The sequence below is a fragment of the Xenopus tropicalis genome, chromosome 7 (genome assembly GCF_000004195.4).
Source record: "Xenopus tropicalis strain Nigerian chromosome 7, UCB_Xtro_10.0, whole genome shotgun sequence".
In the NCBI taxonomy this organism is placed as follows: domain Eukaryota; kingdom Metazoa; phylum Chordata; class Amphibia; order Anura; family Pipidae; genus Xenopus; species Xenopus tropicalis.
Window position 1 is genome coordinate 109219738 of NC_030683.2, and position 12766 is coordinate 109232503.

The window sequence follows — 12766 nt, forward strand, 5'->3', positions numbered from 1 at the left end:
AGGCTGAAAGCTCTCCCTTTACTAGCCGTATAGGGCAGCACTTACACTCACACTCACAAATGGATCCGTCATGTAGCAGCAAGTGTGTGGCTTGAACACCTACAGGTGTAAAACTCTGCTTTTAAAGGGGCAGTTTACCTTGAAATAAACTTCAAGTAAGATGAAGTACTGTACATAGGCAATTTTTGTGTATTATTAATATTTTACTCATAGTTTAGAATATTATCTGTTTTCTGGTTGCTAAGGTTACACAATCTTCCAGCCTGTTATTCAAATCACAGCCTGGTTGCTTAACCGTAAATACCTGGCCTGGGCTTTGCTGGGGTCAGAGACCCTGACAACAAGTTTTGCAAATTATTTTTATTTATTAAAGGGGTGGTTCACCTTTAGGTTACCTTTTAGTATGTTATAGAATGGCCTATTCTTAGCAACTTTTCCATTGGTCTCTCTTTTTTTAAAGTTTTTGAATTATTTGCCTTCTTACATTTTCCATTTTTCAAACGGGGGTCACTGACCCAACAGCCAAAAAACTATTGCTCTGCGAGGTTACAATTTTATTGTTACTTTTTATTACTTAAGGTCCCCATACACAGGCCGATTTTAGCTGCCGATATCTGTCCCTTAGACCGATTCGCCAGCTAATTGGCCCGTGTATAGGCACTACCGACGGGCCTGCCCGACCGATATCTGGCCTGATATCAGCCAGATCTCGATCGGGCAGGTTAAAAATTCTTGTCGGATCGGGGACCACATCAGCTCGTTGATGCAGTCCCCGGATTGACTTTGCCTATACCCGCCATAATAATTTGATGCTTTGGCCTGGATTCTCCCAATATCGCCCACCCGTAGGTGTATGGGCACCTTTAGCCCCCCTCTATTCATATCTCTGACTCTTGTTCAAACCATTGCCTGGCTTCTAGGATAAACTGGCCCCTAGCAACCAGATAGTTGCTGATATCCAACCTGGAGAGCTGCTGAAGAAAAAATTAAACAATTTAAAAAAAAAACAAAAAAGACCAATTGCAAATTCTCTATACATCATAGTAAATGTTAAATCCTTTACAGTTCAACCAAATCTGCCCTTTATATAAATCAATATCCTTCATCCCTGCATGTGAATGCTATGTATCTGCAGCAGCATTGCGTGGCGTTTTGTCTGTGCATGTCCCTGTGTATATGTGTGTGCATGACGTGTGTATATACACAGGCAAACTCGCAGTGCACCTTACGGTGGGTGGGGTGGGATCTGCTGTTGTGTGCTTGGGCAGCCAGTAGAATTGCTGTGTTTCTCTCATATCTTAGAACGTGCGCTCGAGAACCAGACAAACAACGCAGGAGCCATTGCCGGGGGTGTCATTGGGGGGGTCCTGGTCCTGCTCCTTCTAGCAGCCGTCATCTTCATCCTCATCCGGAGGGGAGGGGTGCACAAGAAAGAACGGGGATCCTACAACCCCAAACCCAGAATCTTCGGCAGCGGGAAACCCTCCCAGGAATTTACTTACCAGGACGACTCAGAGATGGGCAAACCTCTTAAAGCTTCTGGTCCATTGAGAGACAGTGGGTTGAGCCCTTCGCTGGCAGAGGAAGAGGAGGATGAATCCGAAGAGAGGATGAAATACAATGTTTTAGAGGACGACGACGAAGAAGAGAAATTCAACGAGGTGGGGCCCATGCTGCAACTTAGACCTCACCACGACCCCTACCTGGACGATGACATGGAGTCTCAGACTGACGGCTCTATCATCTCCAGGACTGCAGTGTATGTGTAATGCTCCACCTTGTAAGCACCATTGTTATATCCTTCCACCACCGAGCTCACACTGACCGCAGGCCCCAAACACATGGACTGCAATGTTTCCATCTAGCCTCATCCCAACAATAATCAGGATTGCTGGTGTAGATGTACAAACTGTTCTCATCCGCCCACCATATGGACTTCATTGTGCGTCCTCACTGCCCTTATATCTACATTCTCCTGACCTGCAGTGTGCCACTACCTTGCATCTCATAGCCGCCGGCCTCCACGCTCCTATTTCTAATGGACACGGCAAAAACAAATGTGCTCTTTCTTTCTTCACCAGGAGTGCTATATTCTTCTAATACCCAATGTTCCTTCTTCCCACCACCCCCAAACCACTTGGACTTTACAAGGGCAGAATATGACTCTAACCTGTGTCACTGTGCATCTCAGGGCCCTATTGAGGACTGGGGACTAAAGAATTGGGGCGACTGTGCCTCACACTCACAGGGGAAGGGGGTTTTATTCGTCGGGTAATGGATGGCATTTTTATTTTCTCTGGACTACAAAGTGAGTGTGCCTCAGGAGATAACATGAAGGAGGGTGCTCATTGAAAACATAAAAATGAAGAATTGACTGATAAAGGGTTCATATGAAGTAGGGAGCAGTGAATAGGAAACGTTCCTTTCCCTCAAATTTGTTTTTTGTTTTTTTATTTTATATATATTTCTGTAAGATAAGAATTTTAATAAAAAATAATTGTAAAAAAAGATTCCTGGTTGTAAATGGGAAGTTGTATGAATCACAGTAATAAGCTGAGCCGTGCTTGTTGTCTTCACTAGTGGTGTTGGAGGCACATCTGTGTATCTGCCTATTGTTCTGTGTTTAGTGTCTGTCAGCCGAGCGGCACCAGTGGGGTATATAAGTGAGGGGTAGGATTTAGTGGGGATGATAAATGAGGGCATTGTTGCTTGGATGCTAGGGGGGATTAAAGCAAGGGTCCTGGCTAGGATTCTAGGGGGGATTAAAGCAAGGGTCCTGGCTAGGATGCTAGGGGGGAATTAAAGCAAGGGTCCTGGCTAGGATGCTAGGGGGGATTAAAACTAGGATTCTAGTAGGGGTTTATAAGGGAGGACCCGGTCACTAGTATTCTGGTGAGGTTTATAAGTGAGGGCCCTGTTGCTACGTTTCCCAGAGGATACCAGGAAAACTCCAGGTGGGCCCAGGTGTCAGTGGGCCCTCCTGCCTCTTACCATTTGGCCTAATTTAGGATCATTCCCTGTTTCTCTATGGGAACAAAGAGACTAAATATAAAGAAGAATAGAATATAGTATGTAAAGATAAGACAAAATATAGCGGTTAAGTGGGTAGTGGATGAAAAATAGTTTGGAGAGTGTGCCCATGGTCTGGGGTTTTCTGGTGGGCCCCTGAAATCCAGTCCGACACTGGCTAGGGCCCTGTTGCTAAGATTCTAGGAAGGTTTATAATTGAGGCCCTGTCACTAGGATTCTGGGTGGGGGTTGTTAGTTAATCAGAAGCTACAGGGACGCAGAATAGACTTTGGTGGTACCACTGAAACCCACTCAAGGTTTGCCTTTTACTAGCCAGAAACAAACTGTTGATACAGGTAACTTCCGTATATTTCTAAGCCTGGCAATAAGCTATTAAGGTATATAACTCTGGGTATATGACATGCCAGGCTGTATGCCATAATAGTCCTGAATTCCTGAGAATACACTGGTAAGGGAACTCTCCATACATGGGTACAATGACATTCTCTGCACTAAAGAGAGTATATAAGTGACAGAATGATCTCACTATATTGCTGACTAAAAAAGAGCTTTGTGATGTGCCCCAACCTAACAAAAACCAATGAAATGCACTTTTCAATGGGTGATGGGAGTCAGGGGTCACTGCAAAGGGCAACAGAAGTAAAACTGTGTTAAACCAAATCTATTTAGGGACATTAAAGTAAAAGGAGCCTGAAATGTTATTGAATATGAGTTTACATACTCAGTAGAATATTTAGTAGAACAAATGATTTATTACACAGGGTTTCTTAGATTCCTATGTGTGTTTATCCATAACAGTGGGAATTATTGCTATACCTCATGTGTATATTATATGTGTATTTCTTTTAGCTTATATAGAGCATCTAGTTTCTTCATAAATACAAGTGGGAGCTTCCATAATGGTTGTCTCTGAGGTTCCAGTGATAACCGCACGTGCCTCTTGCAGGATGAGGGACTCTTATAGCTGAGAGCATCTGTTATTCTACAGGGCAGGGCTATTCTGCGGATTCGGGTCAGTGGTTGCTTTGGATTTGCAGTACCTGTGTCCCAACTGCCTGTGTGTAGAGCTGCTGTGTGGGACTTCAGGAGTTAATGTGTGCTTAATATCTGTATACACAGAGTCTGCAGTGCTTGGGAAGAGAGCAAATAAGTTATTTCCTTCCCATAGTCCCCAATCTATATAAATACATACTGTATATTTTTCCACTCACACCTATGAGTGCTTTAGGCTTTTAGCTCTGCAGCAGTGGAAGGGCCACTGGGGACAGATCCCTAAGAAGCAGCTTGCTATACAGAAGCAGAGCAGGGATGGTTGGAGGATTTGTTTTGTTTCTATGCAGCAAGCTGTTCATTGGGCAGTAGATCAGGCTAGGGCAGTTTGCAGCCCTCCAGGCCCCAAACTACAACATCCTGCAGCCTTGCAGCTGTGAGCGAACTACAACGGACAGATGGGTTCCTCTATAAAAGTGCCATGGTGTTGGTTCCCCTAGCTTTTGTCTAGCTTTCTCTTCTCGGCTTCTCTGTCCAACTATGGTACAAGTCAGATGGGAAGTCCTCTAATTATGATGGTTTTTGCTGTGTTTTGTATGGGCGGGTTGGCTATAGACTTGTTCAACATGAGCATACTTGTGGATTATTGTTGGGTCTCTCTCCCCTTGAGTTATAACCACTTTCTATCTTTTGTATTTGATGTCAGCATTACTTTTTGATCTGGGTGGGGGTGGGGGGTTGTCCAAGAAAGAGACATTCTAGAATGGTTTAATCCTGAGGCGGACCATATCTTTATTGTTGAGCTGCTTTAGTTCAAGGCCTGTAGAGCAGACAAATGGCAGCAATGCTGAATAATGTGATGATAACAAAATACCCACCTTTTGCTCTTAGTAATAATAAATCAACCCCAGCACCCCCAAACAGAGCTGTGGCTTAGCCTGCAATAAACAAATGGCAAGCCTGTACTGAATCCTCTTGCCATGCCCATTGCCTGTCTCTGCCTTTATAGAATGATGTCTGGGAGCACTCACATAAAACTAGCCTAGACTCGGGCTGCTGCGTTCAAAGGCTTCATGCTAGAACATTGCTCTGTTGGCATTTTGCTGCGCTCTCATCTTTGAATGTAAAAAATGCTTGGAGGCTTGCAATGCAAATAATTTATGGGGACACGAAGCCCTACACTGAATTCCAGCCAATTATCTTTAAAGAGCTCAAATCCCCACACACATACTGTGCTTTAAAAGACATTTTCATTGCACAGGGGGTATCTATAGTCCTAGGTCATTATGGAAGGTGACATGGCGCCCCCTACTGTCTGGGAAACATGCCATGCCCTTCTAACCAAGCCAGAATCAAGAACCCTGCAATATAATTAAACCATTTTAATTCAAAACTTTTGTTTAGCTTCTTTGTTCAAGAAATTCAATCTCAAACATCAGTTGGCACGCTAAAGCTCCAAATATTGTTTTAAAGGGACACTGTCATCTGAATTCAGCGGGGAGCACAAACTAGTGATAAAATGGTTAAGAGCACTGCCCTTCAGCAAGGAAAGAGACACACAAATATGCTTGAAATAGCAATTTCAGAGGGTCAGTAGTGGCACGCAGGGCTTGTGCTCAGGCAGAAAACTGGTAAATAGGGGCCTTTTTGACAATGACTGTCACCTCTTCCTGTATACTTGTATGGGGAATAAACCACAGTTGTTTCCTGTCTGAGCACAAGACTGGCCAAGATGCCCATATATCATTAGCTATAGATGTGAGACTGCAAAGACAGGTTGAGCACGTTTATAGCTGTGATATGGCTATGGCAGTTCACTTCTTTAAAGCATTTTGTTCTTTTGTTCTGTTCATGGCTGAGTGAGGGTCAGCCTGACTCGACCTGTGTAGTTGTCCATCATGTGCTGCGCAGATTTTGATGACCAAACCTTTTTAGTCTATAAAATACAGCCATCGGGATGTGGGCTGCCTGCCAAACCCAGGACCACAATTGCTGCCAAACGCTACATCGCAGCTCATTTGTATAAAATGAGGGCAGATTGCCAAGCCTTTGTACCTGATTGTATTGGATTTCAAGTGTATTGCATTGCAACTTTTGTCTCAGAAAGAGCAACTGTAGCATGTTGGGCTGCCTTTCTTCTCCTTCCAAGATAAAAACCCAAGAGTCAGGGCTTTTATTTGCTGTGCCCAACACCAGTTGATGCAGATTTACGTGTGTTATCCAAAGTTGTTATTAACATTTATTTATAAAGTGCCAATATATTCTGCAGCGCTGTACAATAAGTGGGTTTTAGGGCTCTGCCACACGGGGAGATTACCCGAACTACCATCCCACCGGCGAACATGTAAGTCGCCGGTGGGATGGTACACGCTGCACAGGCGATTTTGGCAAATCGCCGAAGTTGCCTCATGAGGCATTTTCGGCGATTTGCCGAAATCACGCCGCCACGTGTGCCATCCGGTGGGATGGCAACTCGGGGAGATTAGTCGCCCGTGAACAGGGAGATTTGTCGCGGGCGACTAATCTCCCCGTGTGCCAGAGCCCTTATACATTGGACATACAGAGTAACCTATAAAGCAATCAATAACCGATACAAGATTAGCCATATATCAGGCACCATTTGATGTTGCTTAGAGAAGAATCTAAACTTATTGTTCTGCAGAACAGGATGTTGCTTCAGGACTCATATTGTAAGGCAATTTCTGGTAGTTATTCAGCAGATCTTGAGGCTCTAATAACAAAACTGTCAGACACCCAGTTAAAAGCATCACATGTTTCAAATATGTAGATGTCTGCAAAGGATTTAAAGTTTGTTCCAGTGTACATTATGGTACAGTATTTTAGCAAAGGTATTAGTTGCTGATGTATGGAGCAGGACAGGATTGGGCTTGCCCAGCCCCATTGGGAACAACCCCAGTGGGCCCTGGTCTCTCCCCAACTGACTGCCACTAGACCCCTAGAGGCCCAGCAGCACTACTGGCAGGTAGTGTAGGGGGGGAGGTGAAAACAGTCAGCGGTACCCTCTGTGCCTCAGGTACCCCAGTCTGACGCTGCAGTAGGGAAGCACCAGAATATGCTTTTGTGTGTTGAAGGTTGGTTCAACTTTGTTAACTTTTAGTATGTTATAGAATGGGCGATTCTAAGCAGATTTTCAGTTGGTCTTTATTATATTAATTTTTTTTATAGTTTTTATATTATTTGCCTCCTTCTGTTTCCAACTTTAAAATGGGGGTCACTGACCCCACTAGCCAAAAAACTATAGCAATGTGAGGCTACAATTGTATTGTTATTGTTACTTTCTGGTACTTATTTTTCTATTTAGGTCCTTTCCTATTCACATACCAGTCTCCTCTTATTTAAACTACTCCCTGTTTTTGTAATTTGTACCCAAGCAACCAGATAGCTGCTGAATTCCAAACTGGAAAGCTGCTGAACAAAAAGTTTAATAATGAAAAAAAATTTATATGAAGACTAATTGCGAATTGTCTTAGACTAGTCCTCTCTACATCATACTAAGAGTTAACTCTAAGGTAAACAACCCCTTTAAGCTTTGGTTGGGTATATATCCACCTATAGAAGAGCAGGTTAGAAAGCTGGCAATCAGGCTTGCTGAGCTGCTGATGGGGAAACATGAGAGGGCCTGAAAACAAAAAAGAAACCAATTCATTTTTACAACATAAATGTAAGAAAGATTCTAAAAAAACAAGCAACTATTGTTGGCACAGGCCACAGAGTGCATTTTGTACCCCTTATGTCTACATGCACCCATAGTGCTCAGTGCTTCCACCCATATCCATGGCTAATGAGGCCTTTTGTGTACAGTGTTCTGTGTCCTCCCCAATCCTTTACATTCACACAAAGCTTAGATGGGGCATTCGGCAGGAAGAGACTGGGCAGAGCTAGACCAATAGATTCCATGCTAGACCAGATTTACAGGAATTCCCGCTTGTGATGGTTTCCTAACACATCTATTTGTGCAAGTTCTGGTTAAACATCACTAATAATAACAGCCCCTATGACCTTTAATAAGGTCTTCCTTTCAGTGTGTGAGCTCACCTGCTGGGCGTTGGGGCTGCCCTGTCCTTTATACATCATGGTTTGTTCTCCAAGGTCACTACCCTGGTTCATCCTTCCTTCCTTTTTCGTGGCTGTTCCCATAGCGTACCTCTTGTTATAGGCCAAGGTAAACATGGCTCATGTCTCATGCTAAATTAAATAGCTGTTTTCCTATCTATCTTCTTTAAACAGGGTGTTTTAACACAGACACCTGCCAATTTTCCTTTAGCTGGAAGCCTTAATGTGTTGCCCTTTCGTGCAGATAAACCAAACACGTCTGGAGCAGGGGCCACCGGTGGAATAATTGGAGGAATCATTGCAGCCATCGTGGGTATAGCTGTTATTACTACAGTGATAATGATTTGTCGACAACAACGCAAGAACCAAACGGCCGAAGATGATGAGTGAGTGTCTGTGAAACTTCTATTGATAAGTAACACATCAGAGAGACAGCGCTACCCCTCACAGTTAGGTTTATAGAGCTATGGCACTGAAAACATTTTGTCACATATAAAAAAAGTCATAGACTGAACATTCAGTGGGAAACCAGAAATATATGCAGTATGTGGGCATCATCACCACTTATTTGTATATTTCTATGGAAATCTGGGTCACTCATTGGCTGCATAGCTCAATTGGTTGGTTAAGCTATCAGCTTCAGTATGGTCTCTCTTGGACAAGTGGACCTGGTCTGATCATTTTGGTCCAAAATATTTAGAAGGAACTTCTCTCAGTGTGTCACATGTACCAGTGGGGAGGTATTGAATGGCCTGCTTTTATGTCCTCAAAGACCTTCTGTGATCCCATTAGGATACAAAGGAACATTGGTCTTTCAAAACTGTCCTAAATTGTCAGAGCATGGAGCAGTTGTACTGAGATTTACTCACTGTTCTATTTTTTATTCCAGCCTTGAGGGACCTCCCGCATATAAACCTCCTCCTCCATCTGTAAAGATGCAAGAAGAAAAGGTAATGCTACACACTATTTCCCTGAACTCATTCCTGGCCACACAAACTGCAGCAACTTTGTATTCCTACTCTCACCACCTTCTGGAATCAGAGTTTTACCTTGTGCCAGTACATAGATACTTTGCTCTGAGGAATGTAAACTGAGCCTGGCCTCACAAGTTTATGTCTAAAAGACATAAGAAGCGTGTTTTTGTTTTTTTTACACAACCCCTAAAAATTAGTTTTTACAAAACTTAAATAAGTCTAAAATGAGTGAGATTTTCTTTTTAAAGCCCATATCAGTGGCTGAGCCTTTCAGATAAAAATATTCTTTTTGTACCAGGCTTAAGAAATGGCATGCAAGTGCTGACCCAGCACAGTGTGCTTATATAAACAAGTCAGCGCATGTTTAGGCAACGTACTTTTGAGTCTATAGGCAAAGCAAAAAGCAGTCCTATAGCTGGACCCATGATCTAAAAACTCCAGCTTTTGGGTGCTCGGCTGCGTAGACCAGTAACCTCTTATTTAAAGATAATGTTTTTTGTTGTCTTATAGTTTCCTCCAATCCAAGGTGAAGAGATGCTTCCGCTCAAGGCTCCTCTGGATCATACAGACACCATGGAAGATCCTGAAATGGTAATTGCATTCCATTTAACCTTCCAATAGTTAATATCTTAGGGGATCTTACTTTTTGGAATGATGACATCACTGCACAGTAGACATGTTATGACATCATCATGTCACTTTGGCTCCCAAAGACAGCAATGGGAACATGGCCTTCTATTAGGATTTCAAGAATAGGTAGTAACTAAACAAGTCCTGCAGAAGAAGGTTCTGTCCTGGGCTAATGTGGGCATTCCAAAGATTCCAGTAGATATTACTTTGGGATATTAGAATGAGTGAGAGTGTAATGACTTGCCTGACTGATATCTGGCTGAAAATTGGACAGATATCCATCACACTGGATAGAAAATTCCACTGAATGAGGATTGTATTGGTGTGCGCAGCTCTCATTCAAAGGATCTCCATAAGCCCCCTCATCATGACCTGGGACCAAATTATTAAATCATCATGATTTAGCCCAGCCTTTGGCTGCCAAATAAAGTAAACATGCTTGTTTAGCTTCTAGTAAAGTTGTAAAAATAATGACATTGTACTCTACCAATATTACACCTGTATAATCCTTTGTTCCCTCTTAGACACCCCCTAAGTACTGGTCACCCACTGGATCACAGAACACTGCAACACTAGAGGATGACTACCTTGAACAAATCAATCCTATATACAGCGAACTGTCTATACCAGAATCTGGTTCCCATAGAGATGACCAAGGCTTTGTGATGTCTCCTGCTGTCTACGTATGAAATGCAAGAAGCCAGCACCCGGACTAAGCTATGTCACTAAGGCAAAAGCAACAAATCGACTTGTGACATGGAACCATCTTACTGCAGCGCTGCTTTATTTAGTCTTAAACGTGCTACCACGTGCTGTGAGCATTGGGTTTCTTTGCACACAGTGCCGTTAGATCTACAGTCGCATTAGCAGTGCTGTTAGGTATGAACTTGTTTATATGGATTCAGTGTTCTGTGGCTTTGTAAGAGATCACTCTGTGAATGTGGCTCTATGGGATGTGGGTTATTTGCCCACAATGCTGGGTTAGACAGGTTTATAGATGCCTATCCTTACTGGCAGGGATGTGGCGCTACGAATCTGTAAAGTCCGGGCACTTATTTTTTGAAAGGGAACACTCCAACTATAGCAGAAGCCTGTGAATTCTTCTCTGCTACTTTGTTGCTTTTGCAGTTTTTGTTCATGTATAGATGGGAAGCCACTGAGGGAAGAGATGCTGCAAACTGCTATGTTCTTTTAATCACTGTTATTCCTGTTCTGTATGCTTTTACACTTTTACACCTGTCAATGAATAACACAAGGAAATCAAAAGCTTTTTTTAAAAAAAATTGACGGGTTAATTTGAAAATGTTTTTTCCTAAAACCAAAACCCCAGAAAACTATTTGCCATTGTGTCTGTTCTTCTGCATAGTTATGATTTGTACACAATCGCTTGATTCCTCTAACTCACCTTTTGTGTCATGTACATTGTGGGTGTTGGAAGTGCCTGGTGTGCAACTGGGCGCACTTATGATGTTGCCAGGATTTGGGCTGGCCAGAAGGTCGGCAGTGGGAAAGATAAGGCCTAATGGCTGCTGCATATGAAACTCCTATGCAGGTTAGCATACAATATGATAAATAGTCCTGATAAAGCAATTATATAAAAACAGCATTTCAGTTTTGTTACATGGAGCTCTGTGAAGTTTGGGTTTATGTACAGACAATACTGCTACATATGATTCAGAGTAAACCCTAGATTGACTCACAGACTCATATGATGAATTGATTCCTATACAAGCAGCAGTGGGAGATTTCACCGTAGACACACAGCACTTTGAGTTATAGATTTGCACTCAGGACAGCGCAGTATAAGAGTTCTGTAAGAAAGCTTTTTTAAATGTAGATGTACAGGCAATATGTAATTTTGCAGGAGGATACCATATGTGTCTTTATATGCCTATAAATTGTTGTGCTGCAGAAGGGTACTGAATGTGTCCTGGTAAGCCTATGCACTGAAATGCTGTGAGAGGGTATAAATGTGAGTGTGTCCTGGTATGTCTATGGGTTGTTATACAGAGGGATGATATTGAATGGGTCCTGGTATGTCTATGGGCTGTTATACAGAGGGATGATACTGAATGGGTCCAGGTATGTCTATGGGTTGTCATGCAGAGGGATGATACTGATTGTGTCCTGGTATGTCTATGGGTTGTTATACAGAGGGATGATACTGAATGGGTCCTGGTATGTCTATGGGTTGTTATACAGAGGGATGATACTGAATGGGTCCTAGTATGTCTATGGGTTGTTATGCAGAGTGATGATACTGAATGTGTCCTGGTATGTCTATGGGTTGTTATACAGAGGGATGATGCTGAATGTGTCCTGGTATGTCTATGGGTTGTTATACAGAGGGATGATACTGAATGTGCCCTGGTATGTCTATGGGTTGTTATACAGAGGGATGATACTGAATGTGCCCTGGTATGTCTATGGGTTGTTAAGCTGTAGGATGATACTAAATGGGTACTGTTGAGCCTGTAAGGGGGGGATGATGAGCGGGTTCGTTACAAGTCTTGTGCTAGTACTGTGATTGGGCACTACAATTCTTTTTACAGCTGTGAACTTGCTTTCTATTTTTGATAAATCAAAATTAAAGTTTTGTGGATTTTTTTTCATATTACTGAGTGCATTGTGGTCATTTATTTGTCATTTTAGCTGAAATATTAGAAGAGCTGCTTCTGGCTCAAGGAAACAAAAATCTTGTTTTTATTGCTGTGTTTACTATCAGCTCTGCTGTTGTAACAATGTATGTGATTTATGTATTTAATGGAGTAAGTCGACTTTCCGGCCCTACACAGAGGACCTTTATCAAGACATCACAAGGTAAAGGTCCTCTTTGTAGGACAGAAACATTGGCTTACACCATAAACGTTTTGCACATAATTTAAATCCCATGAGTGCTCTGTGTTCTACATGCTGATATTATTTTTTGCTGTAGCACCTGGGCTTTTCTTGCCTTTTTTGGGTATATATCCAAAACCCAACCCAATTTGGAAAGCTTCTTTTTCTACCCTTTTTAAAAACCATTCCTGACAGTTGCATGGGGGCGAGAGCTAGATTGATCGTCACAT

The 12766-nt window shown here is 42.6% G+C and overlaps 1 protein-coding gene across 2 annotated transcripts in view; it reads left to right on the forward strand.

The window, feature by feature from the left end:
• nectin2 (nectin cell adhesion molecule 2) overlaps positions 1-12312 on the forward strand; it is a 31608-nt gene extending 19296 nt beyond the window's left edge. Inside the window, exons 6-9 of one of the 2 annotated variants that reach the window (XM_012956717.3) lie at positions 8339-8480; positions 8984-9044; positions 9579-9659; positions 10223-12312. In XM_012956717.3, the coding sequence (XP_012812171.2) occupies positions 8339-8480; positions 8984-9044; positions 9579-9659; positions 10223-10387 (449 nt within the window). In that variant the 3' untranslated portion in view covers positions 10388-12312. 2 annotated transcript variants of the gene reach the window in all.
• The last annotated feature ends 454 nt before the right edge of the window (positions 12313-12766 follow it).